The 16,049-nt window shown below is 36.4% G+C and overlaps 1 protein-coding gene across 4 annotated transcripts; it reads right to left on the reverse strand.

The window, feature by feature from the left end:
* Positions 1–3,222: 3,222 nt before the first annotated feature.
* LOC128986807 (ferritin heavy chain) lies at positions 3,223–16,027 on the reverse strand. 4 transcript variants are annotated; one of them, XM_054407358.1, is made up of 7 exons: positions 15,901–16,027; positions 15,599–15,675; positions 8,659–8,765; positions 7,932–8,044; positions 4,848–5,003; positions 3,966–4,103; positions 3,223–3,652 (listed from the first exon to the last, which is right to left on the reverse strand). In XM_054407358.1, exons 3-7 carry the CDS (start codon positions 8,759–8,761, stop codon positions 3,491–3,493), a joined length of 672 nt encoding a protein of 223 aa, XP_054263333.1. In that variant the 5' UTR covers positions 8,762–8,765; positions 15,599–15,675; positions 15,901–16,027; the 3' UTR covers positions 3,223–3,490. The 4 variants fall into 4 exon arrangements, with proteins under 4 accessions (XP_054263333.1, XP_054263316.1, XP_054263325.1 ...); XM_054407341.1 differs by having other exon boundaries at positions 8,659–8,768; XM_054407350.1 differs by lacking the exon at positions 15,599–15,675 and having other exon boundaries at positions 8,659–8,768; positions 15,901–16,019.
* Between the last annotated feature and the right edge of the window lie 22 nt (positions 16,028–16,049).

A 16,049-nucleotide genomic window follows, 5' to 3' on the forward strand; every position in this document is an offset into this window, starting at 1 on the left:
GTTTTGAGAATATAGTTCCGTATGTTTTTCTAATTTGAAGTGGTTTCCGCAACTAAAAAAAATGCTTTAAAGGTATTTTCTTGTTTATTAAGATCGTAGGCATGTTTTAAAAACGTTTAAAAGAAAAGTCCAGAAAGTTCAGAAATACCGAAACTATAAACACGAAATGACAGGTTAAATCGTAGTTATAATAGTCAATCAGCTGCTCATAGTATTATTATCTTTAAGTGTTGCCAACCTATTTCCAAGCGTACACGGATTACGTCCATAATAAAACCACGCTGTTTTGTGTTGTTTCGTTGGAATCCTGATGTGCGGCAAAGTATAAACCGTACGGCAAAGTATAAACCGTACGGCAAAGTATAAATATGCAGCAATTAGCAGCTTTCTGTACTATAAACAGTACAAGGAAGCCAACTTTGTCGGGTGACTGTAGGGAAAAGTATTATTCTCATGGCCAAAATGTAAACAACTCTGTGGAGGGATCTTTAAAGGCTTCTGGGGCAGAGTCCTAAGGGATTTTGCTTAGTTTTTCTTTTGATAACTCATCTACAGACCAAGACCTTTCTTTGGACACCTCTACCAAGTTTCTACGCCCAACCGTTCTCTCAAATTAGTGGGGACAAAGTTTCCAATCAAATATTTAGATTCCCCCATGTTAATCTTATGGGAAAAACTCCAACTTTGATGGCCTGTGGGGCAAAGCCCGAGGATTTTTACTACATGAATTGGTGAAAGGGGGTGTCTACACAAAAAATATTTTATTTTGACTCGTCGTTTGTAAAAATCCGTCCATTATTAACGGAGGAGTAGTGTTTTCAAGAAATCGCCTTCACGTATTATATATAAGGATGTCTCCTCGGTGAATAAGGTTAACGTTGCCAAATTGCCTTTAAAGTATTGCAAATCGTTGTTGATTAGTTAAAACCAAAGTTTGCAAATAGTGGTTTAAATAGTAAATGATCTTTAACGCAAAGGAATGTATTTAACGTAGTATATAAAATAAAATGTACTCTGTTAAAAAATAAGTTGGTGATTAAACATTGTATTTATAATTAGGTTAAAATATAAAATTGTTTCACTCTTGCAATACCATGATAATAAAATGTGATATTCCAGTTTAAATCGACAGCTAGGATCCTATTTCACTGGGGTTGTTATCTATGTCGCAACTTTGGCTCGGGTGCGGGGGATGATCACGTGTTGTTTGTTTTGTTTTCGTTTCTGTGTTCACCGCGAGTTGCAGTAGATGTCAGTTTTCCATAGGGCACACATCTTTCTACAAAAATGCCCTATTGTGCAGTGTACGGTTGTTGTAATAGTTCGAAAAATAAGAACACGCAACCAAACGTGCGATATTTCAGTTTTCCTCAACAAATCAACAGGAGGCTTAGACAATGCAATTTTGCTAGTGGCGAAAAAAGTAAATTTCTAAAGAAACTTAAAAAAGTTTAGAAAAATCCAGAGGTGATGAAATGTTTAATTTTTTAGATGTTTACTTTCAGGTCGTAAATATTTTTATAAGATTGCAAAATGTAACAAACTATGTTTTTGGTTAAGGAAATGTTATTCATTTCCGATCCTACAAATTTTATGGCAACTTGTTATCAAAGAGAGTTAATTTGTATAAAAACGAAGATGTTGCAACGCATTTTAATGTAAAACTTATTATATCTGTCACATGTTAATATTACATATTTCATTTAAAATGTAGAATACAAAGTATATCCTTATAACATGTAGGTACAGTGTTTTGGATAATAAATGCGTGGCCTTATTATCCAATAAACGGTGGCATCGGCTGAGCGCGCGCTCCGTTGCCGCTTGATATAATTCTTCGTAGCTAAAAAAGTAATTCTTTTATCGAAATCCAACCGATACTACAGTTAAATTAGAACCTTTCCCTAAAACTTTCCCGCAGGTCTCATAAACCTGACCAAATAATACGTGATTTGGTAGCCGACTAACTTTTTTGTGTTAGTATGAAAAAGTTTGAAGTTTGATCGGTGGTTGAATGGTTTTAAATTCAAATAAATTAATAAAATTTAAATCATAAGCATCCTATGTTAATAGTCCAAGACTTTGCAAAGTTTCAGAAATTTTTATCGGTTCTTACTATTAAAAATTACAATTTTATTAGAGCGGCGTCACTGCTCGATATGGTCGCGAGGCATGTTTGCCCCCAAGGTGACGTCACGATACCCCTCCCCCGCACCGCCTGCAGCCGGCTACGATGCGCAGTAGCACACCTTATTTACTTCCACCATGATAGAACACCACCAAGGTGAAGAAATAGAAATAATGTTTTTATTCTAGAATTTATAATTGTTATTATGGATAACCTAATGTGGCTATGAGTAAGACTATTATTTGTAGAAAACACTAAAAAACAAGACCAGCTTTTGAAAAATGATAAGATGATTACAAGAAATGTTGATTATATTGATCTGTTATGTACATCTTGAGTATTTCCATAAAATGAGTCTGAACCTTTTAAAGTCATAAGAAATTATGACTGTTATTCATTTTAAAATAAGGCCTGTAATACTTAGCAATTACTTGAATTCGAGCAACAGGTACACTAGTAGGCTTTTAACTCTTTTAAGTAAGCATATCATAACATCATGAAGTGTTGATTTAGGTATGTTCAACTGAAGACTTCATCATGCAATGGATGTTTTTAGGCTTCTGATGCAGAATTGTTGGATTTCTTCTACTATGTCATCGCTTGTTCTTAGCCGGCCAGGTGAATGTCTTTTCAAAACACTACGGTGCCATGAAACTCATTAAATCAGCGTCAAATTTATTTATCATCAAGTAAATTTAAATTCAGTTGATTTAGCAATCATAAACTCTGTGAAGCCCAGATTACACTCTGTTCCTTCTGTTGCGCTGTAAACATTGCACTGGCATCAGGCGTGTGAGGCGCAATAGCAGCCTACCAACCCGCACCTGTTTTGCACATGCCAAGGTCAAAGTTTCCTCCGTTGCTAACAGGGGAAACAAAACTTTTTAGCTTCAATTTGATGTATAAAACGTTCAGTTACCTAGAATACTATCCAAGCAATTACCATTTAAAATCCCGGCATTCTTTTATCAACATTCTGTATTTCTTAGATTCTTCTTTGTATTCTTAAATTTATTGATATTGAGATTTTTTTTAACTATCTAGACACTATCATAAACAAGGATAAAACCACTAAAGGGAAAAAATAGTCAGGATTTTGAAAATTTACACTTTATTTAACCTTAAGCTAAACGTTTACAAAAATAACAGTGTCATTAGAGCCTAAAATCTACAATTGGCCTTAACTCTCACTAGATAAATGGTTAAATTACATTAAAGTGATAAACTGAAATTCGTAAATTGACTATTAAATCCTCAGGTCATGGAAAATTAAAACAATTAAGTCTACCAAAGGAAGAATGAACACAAGCTAGAAACTACAATAGTTATCACAATAAAATACATAGGTGTGCAGTTATTCTTTTACCCAACCACTTTCTTGAGATGTTCGTCAAACAGATAGATAGCAAGGCTGGGGTCTTTGTTGCCCTTGATGAGTTGATGAAGGTCGTTAGCGTGGCCGGCCAGGTCTCGGATACTGTCAGCATGCTTGGCAACAAACTCTGTCTCCAAGAAGTTGATGGTCTGCAAACAAACATTGAGTGTGACATTTGGTAAAACAGTACCACATGGAACTGTTATCCTAATGGTACAGCTGAATAGAATTTTAAAAATAAGTTTGAGGGAATGTTTTTTGTTGTTCGTATAGAGTATTTTGTTTACTACCGTACACATTTCTTGCGATTTAACTAGCCTAATTTTAAAACCTTTTTAACCAGATGAAACAAATAACTACAGCAATCGACTATGTTTTAATTGGTATTATAAAAACCTACCCTAAAATAAGATTTCTATGACTTTTTGTTTGACATTGCAACACATATTGTGGTTAGCCTACCTCTGCATCATGGAAGGTCTTCTTGCGCACGGTCACTTCACTGTGGATCTCGTGGGCTGTCTCGGCCAACACCTTCTGCATATCAAGAGCAGTGGCCAAACTGCTCAGCTCGGACATCTTGTATGACTGGATCTGGACCTGCAAACACCCATGTTAAAAACTAACCATTCATCGCTGTTGTGAATATCGTCCCAGTAAGGGCATAGGCTACTCCCAGAACTGTGATATTCAATTGCAGAATTGGTTTGTGTGATATTCTACGAAAATGTATTTTGGTAGGGTTTATGACATTGCTAAATGACAAAAAAATTGTAACACCTATGTTGCTGTGTGTTGACGAACTGACTGTTCTTGGGGCAGCCACCTGTCTTGTGGCAGAAAAGAGATAGGAAAACGGATCTAAATTCAAATTCTTTAGTGTTTTTTTTCTGTTTGCCTATTTGTAGTAAGGTATGCCAACAAAATGAGACAGCTTTTCCCCTTTGTGCATATTTGCTACCATTACTACAGGTATTGATATTACATTATAAAATTAACATGAATTTTGTCACCAGTTAAATAAACATTGTTGTCATGGGTGGGTTAACAACATCCACCATTAGCAGTACAGAGTGCAACAGCATTCTGCCCAGCTGTACTACTATTCTACTACATCAATGACATTTTTAAAAGTGTCTTTGACAACCGTAAAAGGTTTGTTGGCCCGTACCAACTCACTACGGACAAAATTGAAAAAGCATTGTACGTTGATTGTCAAACTAACTTACTATAACCCTCTTGTTAATTTAGTTAGCCCTTCAAATTATCCTTTTTGTTCATAGTAAACAAAAGACGTCTTTTATTGAAGAATATATCGTAAAAACAAAGAGGCCCTGTTCGTACCTTCCTCCTCGGAGTTATGTTGTAGTCCATGTTAAAGCCACGTTTTGCCATGTACTTGACAATGTCCAAAGTGTCCTCCCATGCATCATCAGCCAGCTTGCGGTACAGCTTACTGAAGCCCTCTCGGTTAGCTTCATAGTTGTTGAAATAGGCTGACTATTCAAAGACAAAAATATGAAAATCAGACACATCATTAAATGTGATGTGTAAAGTGAAAAGGGACCTCTTGCCGGCAGGGCCGGATCTAGACAATTTTTGAGTGGGGGCAAACTAAAATTTGCCGCCCCTCCCCCCCCTTCACCCACAGCAAAAAATCCCTCACAAATTAAACCAAAATGGAATAGGTAAAGTGGAATAGGTAGATATAACGAATTCCTTGATATAACGAATTTTTTTTAATGCCCTAGAACTCTCCATAAGACACAATGTATATTTTACCTCGACATAACGAACAAACTATAACAACGACCTTGATTTAACAAATTTTTCGTGATTTCGGCTAAAATAAGACACCTTAATATAACAAATTTATCATTGTCAGAACCTCTACATTGCGAATTTAACCTCTGCATAACGAATTGTCTACGTCTTTCACTCGATATAACAAATCCCCCACCCAATTATTGTTTTGGGAAAATCTGTTTCTTTATCAAATGAAATGGAAAGGTCACGTCATCGCTTGCGCTAACATTCGTCTGCTCCGTTTTACATCTTTGTCTGCTGTCTCTGCGCGCGCTACGTTGCAACTGAGAACAACTGATTTCATTCACTGAGGACTGATGACGACGTAATGTTTAGTAAGCTGTGATTGGGCGATATGGGATAACTATGGTGAATTGTACAATTTTTTTGATAAAGAAAAACCTAAGAAAGAATATAAAAACAAAACCAAAGAGAAAGAATAACAACATCGCTATTTTAACATTCCTTTTACGAGTATTTTTACTATCCTTAAGTTGGCTATGATTATACACTTTTATAATGACTTATCTAATAATTTATTGTTTTCAATACGATTTGTTTCAACTAGCATTAGCAACACCAATGCTATAGTTAATGATTATTATTGACATTCCTCTGTTGTGATAAATCAGTACTGTACTGTAAGTAGCCTACCGGCCTATCGCGAGCAGTAGCTTACAAAACTTTCTACTGTTTTGTTTTGTTCTTTACATAATTTATGACTATGCAATACAGTGTTTGGCTAGGTTTTAGGAGGGTTAGAACAAGCTGTGATTTTAAACTTATAGTTTTTAACCTGTACCAAGGTCAATGCCATTGTCATGATTGCGCAATATTCAAGATCCCTCCCCTTTATTATGCCGGATAATTTAGGTTCTACTGTACAATGTAAACACTGTACTGTAAAGTATTGTAGCCCATGCTACTTTAATTGTACTGTATTTTAATGAGGTCAAGTCCCGACCTATATTGATCGACGCTGGTTCTGAACCTCGACTTAGAGAAATGAAATTCCTGCAAACCTAACCTCTATATAACGAACCACGGCAGTGAGGCAGGGCGGGACGGCGCCTTGACAGGGATGGCGATCAGCTGAAATTGTAAACAAACTTTGCTGTGCTTAGGTCTCTCAGTGTTTTCTACTCCGTTGCAATTTATATTGATTTCTATTGTAAAATTATTGTTTGTTTATTACGTTATGCAGTTTTGAAATTACTTAATTGACGTTCCTTATGACGTTCGGCTCATTAAAAACTTTTACAAACTGTATTAACCAAATTTTCTGCAACCAGAAATTTGCCGCCCCTCAACCCTGCCGCCCGGGGCAACCGCCCCTTCTGCCCCCCCCTTGTTCCGGCCCTGCTTGCCGGGGATGCAAAATTTTCAGTACGGCCAATATAAGTAATTGAGGTCGAAAATATCAAAACTCGGTTTTTTATCGATTGTTATAGGCTACCTCATTTAACAAAGAACAGGACAGTATTGGTTAAAATTTCAAATTGAAGATGTAGAAGGTCGAAATAAATAATTTTGTTAGCCTCTGCACGGTCTGAGAAAAGGTAACTCTTGTCGCTCAATGTTATTTCGCCATAACCACATGAGGTCCCATTTCTAATATTTACTTTATAAACAGACTTTAGTCTTAAAAATGAATTGTACTGCATTCTAGTGGAAATGAGAGATACAACAAAGTTCAGTTTACGGAGAACAAAATATCTCACAAATATTGCGGTCCCGACAAGAGGTCCCTTTTCTGAAATGTGATTTTTACGACATGCTTCGATAAAACCATTATTTAAATGAAAACTACGGTGAGTTGAGACGAAAATTGGTAGGCCTATTGCCTCCAAAGAGGACGTAATAAGTTTTCTTTTGATACCAAAATCGTTTCTTAAATAAGAAAAAAAACTTTTTTGCGTATTTGAAATGTTCAAAATTGTTTTTCTGAAAATGACCCTTTTCCATAACAACATTTCAAAGTCCTATAACTTTAACAACAACAAAAAATCGTAGATGCGTTTGGCTTACACCAAGAGCGATTTGGAATTTAATAAGGAATTCAAATATATAGGCCTATATAACTCAAATTCAAAAATTCCCGACAAGAGGCCCCTTTCCGCTTTCCACATCACATATCATGAAATCCTGAATGAACAGCATGACTCAAGTTTGCCCCTTAAAATATAAAAAATATAGTTAGCCTACATTACACATCATGCTATGGTAGGCCTACTTTAGAGTGCAACCACAAAAGAATAGTGTATTTACAAAAGTTTTTTACCTAATTTTAAGTTGAAGAGTGTAAAACCATTCATTGCCCCTGTTAACAATGATATCAACTGTAAAAAAGCGGGGTAGAGAACATTAAAAAAATATTGTTTTATAGTCGGCCTAAGCAAAATGCATTTCCTGTAAAGAGAGTTAATTGTTGTTTTTCGATGATTCTAGTACCTACTCAACTTGTATAGCCTAGGGTCTACTTAATCTCGATGTTATTAAATATAAACAAAAGAAAATTTAAGATAGGGTAGGTCAAAAGTGAGCTTAACAGATTTTAAAACCTGTTTAACATGTCCTTAATTATTTGTGTAGGCTTTAGGGGTATTCCTAGAATGTGCTCACCATCAACAAGTACTTCCAGTTCTGTTCCAAGTGGGTGGCTGCGTAGTGCTGCAGGTCTGATGACACTGTGTTGACTCCGGAGTAGTTGGAGTTGCAGTTGCCAATGTCGCCACCTGAAACATCACAGACCATTGACTGCATATTAGGCCTACTGTATTTCTTATGTTCTCTGACGTTGTCTTTAGAAATTTAATTTTAAGAAATGACAATAACGAGATCTTAATCTATGGATCACAAGAAAATATAGACATTGTAGTTGACTACTAGTATGCAAGACACTTTTGTCGGAAACTTTTATCAAGCAAGAAAAATGTCTTATAACCATTGCATGCAGTCCTACGTAAACACAAGTCTTTTGATGAAATTGTTCATCACTTTCTTGTTCAAATGTTGTAGAATTTGATGGATAGACAAGAATCTTTTAGCTTAGAATCAAGACACCGTTTGGGAAACTTTGTGAGCAACAACTGCACAGTTTTACAAGCTATGACAAGTGGCTTGTTGAAACCTTTTAAAAAAACTTAAGTTGTTCAAATCCTAATTACCACCCAATTCAAGCATTCAAAGTTGTTGCCCAAAATTAAAGCTCAAAATATCCTAACTTTCTCCGTTGACTGTATAGGCCTTAGTGAAATTGCCACGAGCATTCTCCAAAGAAAAAGAACCAATCGTGACTTTGTCTTATAATGTGAACCAAACGTTGAAGGAAACAAGTAAATCAACTCACCAATTGCTCCACAAGATCGAACAACGTCATTGTAGCAAAATTCACATTGAGCCACATTGGCTAAGCCCAAAAGGGAAACTGTCAATAGGGTTAAAAACTTCATTGTACTGCTGAAACAAAAAAATTAAGTCAATATGAGTACCGTACCATTTTAAAAGTAATATATGATTAACCCTAGCAGTGGCCAACGATTGTTCGCCGTAACGCCTAGAATGGCCACCATCGTAATGCGATAGTATGGGCCAAAAATTTTTAACGGTAAAACAATCACTTATATAATCAACTCAGATGTGAACAATATATATACCATCCAAAAGATCACATTCTGAACTTTCATTTTATTACATAAACAAACCCTGTATCAGGTAGGGCCTATATAACAATGTCATGACGATTAGAAATCAAATGATTTTTTGATGCGGCACTGTTCTAACATAGAGAATGAACTTGACTTTTGCAGCTGACACCTGAGAACAGTCTAAACAGGACTTGTTTGGCATTACCCTGCTCGGGTAATTTTCGTCTTGGGATAATGCGGGTGGTACCACTGGATAGCCATTGAGTTTATTTTCATTGTGGTGTTAATTTTAAGAACGAAATGTTGATTGGACAACAGTTACGATTTTATGAAAACAGCTGTTTTCGAAATTTATAACAAATGGCTAACCATCTCAATACGATAGTACGGAAAATACAAATTACTTATATACAGTGTAGGCCTAAGTTATTATTACTAGTAATATAATATGTCATTCTGAAGAGGAAGAAATAAAGCTTTAGAGAGTGGCAGCCCTTTGCTCATGATTATTTCCGTTTGCTCTCAGGAAGACGAGGAAAGTGTGTCACTACTGTCAAGGTCTCATACACAAAGTGCCTTGTATTCGTCATTGCGTGTTGTTGTTGGTGAGTTCTCGCTCTCGTGTTATCCACGATTTATTACTAAATTTGTTATTATGTATAACAGTAATCCTCAGAATGCATTTTATTAAGCATGAATAATAATGAATAGTGTGAAATAGTGTTTATAAAAGGTTGTATTTTTCTTGCGGTTGTATTTTACGGTTTTTCGATGCTAACCAACACACAACCTAAGTTATTTACACAAAAATGTAGTTTATCCGGAAAAACGGTGCTTTTTGGGGAAAATGACAATAATTTTTGAATTCAGGACGTTATTTAGCATAAATAAAAAGGAAAAATATTATTTTAGCGTGCCATCCATGATTGATATAATTACCAAGAACTAGTGATGTGGGCCGGGTAAATACCCAGTGGGTAGGTAAATATAAATTGGGTTTTTACCCGGGTATTTACCCCAGGCCCGGGTAAATACCCAAAAACTGGGTATTTATAATATTTATTAAAGTTAGAGAAGATTGAGATGTTTTTTTGCAATTATTACCCTGGAAGGATAGTAAAATGATGATAAAATGTGTTAAACAAAATTTCATATGGTCACTACTAGCATTTTACTTCTGGTTATAATCGCCATAAATACCCAGGTCTGAGCATAAAGCATAATCAGCATAAATACCCTGGTCGCATGGTTGCACTGGTCCTGACTACTTATGATTTTTTAATTTCTATACTAGATAGATGAATTTATTTTATTGAAAGTGAAGAAAAATAATTTGTAAAGTAATAATTATTATTTAGAAAGACAGGAAAATTTAACCTAGTAGTGGCCTATGTGTAAACAACTTAAGAAAATAAGGGTACACTTCCATATCTGTTGGCACAAACAACCGAATGAGTAATATTGATTATTCGACTGTTAAATTCGATATATCGATCAATATTTTCATTCCATTGTTTGTGCCAACAGATATGGAAGTGTACCCGAAATAATTAAAATTCAATCTGTAGGATGGCAGGATTTAATATTTTTGTTCTAGATATTTTGTTAGTGTCGGTATCAACATTTAAAAAAATAATTTCATAAACTTGTGATACAAAACATTTGAATCTATAGCACAATAAGTATTTTGAAATTATATTGAGTTAGATATACATCCTTTTTGTAGGTTTGTCCAAATATATTATTGTTTCCAACTAAGCGGTAACACAGAAAAGTTTAATTACTTTTAGTATTCTGCCATTCTGCCTATGTCAATCAAGCCTTAGGTCCGTCTAGCCATCCAAGCCATTTAATACAATACAAATTTTACTATCATAATTTAATAACATTTGGATATTAATAAATTAAAATAATTTTGTTTTATGCTATTTAATTGAAAAAAAAATCATGAAAAAGTTAAATTTATTGAACAAAATTATGAAATGAAAAAAATTGAAATAGCCACAACCTTTTTTAATATACTATTTTTAGTAAGTTAAATTTTACTGATGTTACTCGATTTAAGACACGAAACCCCATGCCTTTTGGAAACTTTATGTATTTTTTTTTTTAAGTGCTTCAGTAAATCATTAAATAAAAAGTACTAGCAAAGCTTCAAGTTGCTGTAAAAAGTGTTTTAGACTATCCTAATTTATCATGTAATGATAACAATAACATATTTAGGGGTAAATATAAATTAATTTCAATTGATTTCATAAATACCCAAAATACCCGGGTATTTATGGATTTTGGGTATTTACCCGGGTAATTACCCAGGGTATTTACCCTGAGTTTTAAATACCCGGGTATTTTACATCACTACCAAGAACACATAGTGTAACTTAGGCCTAAAATAATTTCAATAACCAGATAGCTTATAAATTTCACTCTAAGTTAAATTTTGAGAGGGATTATGTGATTGCTTGAGTTACAACAGAAGAAACAGAACAGCCTGAACCAATTTTTTTCAATTTAAAAAATGTAGGCCTACCGTAGCATTTATTTAAATTAATATCACTTCCATATATTAAGAGTCTTCATCACCTCTGGTGTAGGCTTATGTAGTTGCGTTTTTTGAGTATAGCCTTGGGGGGGGGGGGGAAGGTGATGAGAACAATGAGTACCTTAACTTAGTGTGGGGTGATTAAGTTAATTATGTGCGCCATTCTGAAAACATCGTAAACACACAACTACTAAAACGAATTGTCGGTGACTCATCTGCTGCCTGAGCCAAGTTTTGTAAAAGGCTAGTAACTTAGCGCAGTAGGCCTAGCCTCGGACAATTTTTTTTCAGATGCAGTTTTTCAACAGATTCTCTTTAAACTTGGTAACAATGTAACTTACCCTAGTTGAATGAATCAGTAAGGCCTAGTTATAACATTTCAAGTCTTAAGTTAATTTACTTAATTGAAAATGAAAAAAAAATTGTTTTTTCAATGTTTAGAAGTACGGTAACTTGGGACTTACTTAACTTCTAGGCTAACTCAAATATACGTTACTTTAAAGATGTTTTGTAATTAATTGGTGTGAACCTGGCAATAACTCCAGCCATAAGTAGTGCGCGCGGCCAAAAAAAATTATTGCTGGCCGTTTTGCGGCAAAATACGTCCGCGAGCAATATTACCGATGATGCCAACAGATAGAGGACACTTTAACGGACACGACAGTATCAATATCATGTACCTGGGGGATAAGTTAAGGGGGGTAAAACCAGCAATAAGTTGTGCGCGCGCCCGAAAAAATCTATTGCTGGCCGTATTGCGGAAAAATACGTCCGCGAGCAATATTACCGATGATGCCAACAGATAGAGGACACTTTAACGGACACGACAGTATCAACATCATGTACCTGGGGGATAAGTTTAGGGGGGTATAACCAGCAATAAGTAGTGCGCGCGCCGGATAAAATCTATTGCAGGCCGTATTGCGGAAAAATACGTCCGCGAGCAATATTACCGATGATGCCAACAGATAGAGGACACTTTAACGGACACGACAGTATCAATATCATGTACCTGGGGGATAAAATAAAGGGGTTAAAACCAGCAATAAGTAGTGCGAGCGCCGGATAAAATCTATTGCTGGCCGTATTGCGGAGAAATACGTCCGCGAGCAATATTACCGATGATGCCAACAGATAGAGGACACTTTAACGGACACGACAGTATCAACATCATGTACCTGGGGGATAAGTTTAGGGGGGTATAACCAGCAATAAGTCGTGCGCGCGCCCGATGAAATCTATTGCTGGCCGTATTGCGGAAAAATACGTCCGCGAGCAATATTACCGATGATGCCAACAGATAGAGGACACTTTAACGGACACGACAGTATCAACATCATGTACCTGGGGGATAAGTTTAGGGGGGTATAACCAGCAATAAGTAGTGCGCGCGCCGGATAAAATCTATTGCAGGCCGTATTGCGGAAAAATACGTCCGCGAGCAATATTACCGATGATGCCAATAGATAGAGGACACTTTAACGGACACGACAGTATCAATATCATGTACCTGGGGGATAAAATAAAGGGGTTAAAACCAGCAATAAGTAGTGCGCGCGCCGGATAAAATCTATTGCTGGCCGTATTGCGGAAAAATACGTCCGCGAGCAATATTACCGATGATGCCAACAGATAGAGGACACTTTAACGGACACGACAGTATCAACATCATGTACCTGGAGGATAAAATAAGGGGGGTATAACCAGGGTATTGTAACAAATTTTGTTACAATTTGTCTTGTCTGTAGTAAATTTAATGTCACAAACCTCATATTTACTTAGTCTATCATCAAGAAACACTTTACAAACTAAATTTTTAGGCTGCATATTTAGAACAAATGAATTATGATTCAATCATGGAATTTTTGGGAAAGAAATTTTTGAAATGTTACAGAAAGTTTAGTTAGGATATTAAAGAACAGCAGTTTCCTTTCAGAATGCTGCTATCAAACGGAATTTTAAAATATTGCAGCAAGTTTGGTTTAGGTTTGTTTAGCACAGTTTTATTTCATAATCAATATAGTTGTGGGCAGATAACGTGAAGTTTGGAGGAGAGGCATTGCCGTTCCTAATATATACTGTACTAGGTTTTCTGGTGTTAAACCTCTTCCCACACAGTTATACAAGTAACTAAGTTAGTATTTATAATATTTATAATCAAACTAAAACCATACTAGCAGAATCGCCTCGCCAATTCACCGAAGTTATGTTCTATGTTCCAAAATGTAAACATAACAAATTAGCAGATGACACTAGTTCAGAAACAGCTGATCTTGTGGTTCACCGCCGGGCCGCGCATCAGTCGCCCGCGCCTGCGCAGGGTACAGCCGGGGTACAGCGCTGGATGTGCGCGGCGCTCGCCGAGCCGAGATACTAGACACTAGACTAGACAGTGAGTCTGAGTCGCAGTCGGGGTCGGCGACGGCGAGGCGGGAGCATCGATGTATAATAACTACATCGATGGGCGGGAGTCGACAGCAAGGTGGTTTTTCAAATTCGTTTTGTTATCGCGTAGGTCCGTGAGAACACGGTGTTACCTAAAATAATGTGTGGTGTTTAGTTTGTAGTCAATGTTTATTGTAATCTATGTATAAAGTCAAAAGTACCCATGAACTTTTGAGAAAACTACAAGTCACAGCCCCATAAACCATATACTATACTTGTTCGTCATGACGAGAAACCTTGCGCAAAATTATTCATTATTTCATAAACTGCCCTATAAGGTCGTAATTGCTTTCCAAAGGGAACTTTCCATTTACCTAATGTTAAAAATACCTCAGCTGTTATTATTTGTTTGCATTACCATTACTGTATTCTGTTTTGTTTATTTCATCTTAACTTAACCAATCAATAGTTTTATTAATACTATTGTAGTAACAGGGGTGGAGCCCGTGGGTAACAGATAGTTACTGTAGCAGCAATTCAGCTGTGAGATATTTGATTTATGGGAGTAAAAGAAAATAGTTGATTTATTAGAGTGATTGTAATTTTTTGCTGGCTTCTTTACTAACTAACACGCTTTCATTTGTTTGTATTTCAGAACTGTACTAACAATTGCTATACCATTGCTGCACTAACCATTAATCATTGTCTGTTATACTAGAACCAGTGCACAGTAGCTATGTTCTATGTAGTCGCTTAGCCGCTACTTATTGCAATACTTATTGCTGGTTATACCCCCCTTTACTTATCCCTAAGGTACATGATATTGATACTGTCGTGTCCGTTAAAGTGTCCTCTATCTTTTGACATCATCGGTAATATTGCTCGCGGACGTATTTTTCCGCAATACGGCCAGCAATAGATTTTATCCGGCGCGCGCACTACTTATTGCTGGTTATACCCCCCTTATTTTATCCTCCAGGTACATGATGTTGATACTGTCGTGTCCGTTAAAGTGTCCTCTATCTGTTGGCATCATCGGTAATATTGCTCGCGGACGTATTTTTCCGCAATACGGCCGGCAATAGATTTTATCGGGAGCGCGCACTACTTATTGCTGGTTTTACCCCCCTTTTTTTATCCTCCAGGTACATGATGTTGATACTGTCGTGTCCGTTAAAGTGTCCTCTATCTGTTGGCATCATCGGTAATATTGCTCGCGGACGTATTTCTCCGCAATACGGCCAGCAATAGATTTTTTCGGGCGCGCGCACAACTTATTGCTGGTTTTACCCCCCTTAACTTATCCCCCAGGTACATGATATTGATACTGTCGTGTCCGTTGAAGTGTCCTCTATCTGTTGGCATCATCGGTAATATTGCTCGCGGACGTATTTTGCCGCAAAACGGCCAGCAATAAATTTTTTTGGCCGCGCGCACTACTTATGGCTGGAGTTATTGCCAGGTTCACACAAGTTTGTAATTAAACTTATACAATTGATTTTTTTTCAGATCACTTTACCAGGTAGGCCTATGAGGGCTCTAAGCAGAACCAACATTAATATGTAGGGGAGAAAGATTTTAACATTAAATTTAAATCTTACAAGTTCCATCAGGAGCAAGGGACTTACGAGGCATGTAAGTTATTAGGCCTAGCGTTTCCCCAGGGGTGAAGAAGACTCTTCATAAACAAGGCCTAAATAGGCTAACTTACTTACCTCTAAACCTTTATACACACTGGTATAGAAGGTTAACTATTTGAATCAGAAGTCTTCTTACTGCGACTTCAATATACCTAAACAAAGAGGGCAAAATCCGATTGATAACCAAAGTGATAACTTAACTTAGCCTAACTTAGACAATTATAAAATGTCTGAGCCTTGACAAATATTCGAGCAATAGAAAACTCTACCAAGACTATGGCATTCGAGATAAAAGCTCAGTCGATTTGAACAAGTTATACGTTTCCTTTGGGAAATAGCCAAATAATTTTAAATTCAAGACAAAATGCGTTACATACCTTATCTAGAACTCTCCCTGACTGACGTACGGACAGTCGCAGTTCGCAGTCAAACTCAAACTCGAGTCGGAGAACCAATCTTTCGGTTTCTGAGAATTTTTTTAGTTCATGAATCAACAACAAAAGTCCGGAAAAATACCAGCGGAGCA

Source organism: Macrosteles quadrilineatus, unplaced genomic scaffold (assembly GCF_028750875.1).
Source record: "Macrosteles quadrilineatus isolate MER2022 unplaced genomic scaffold, UCM_ALF_1.0 Scaffold_1__1_contigs__length_201487025, whole genome shotgun sequence".
In the NCBI taxonomy this organism is placed as follows: domain Eukaryota; kingdom Metazoa; phylum Arthropoda; class Insecta; order Hemiptera; family Cicadellidae; genus Macrosteles; species Macrosteles quadrilineatus.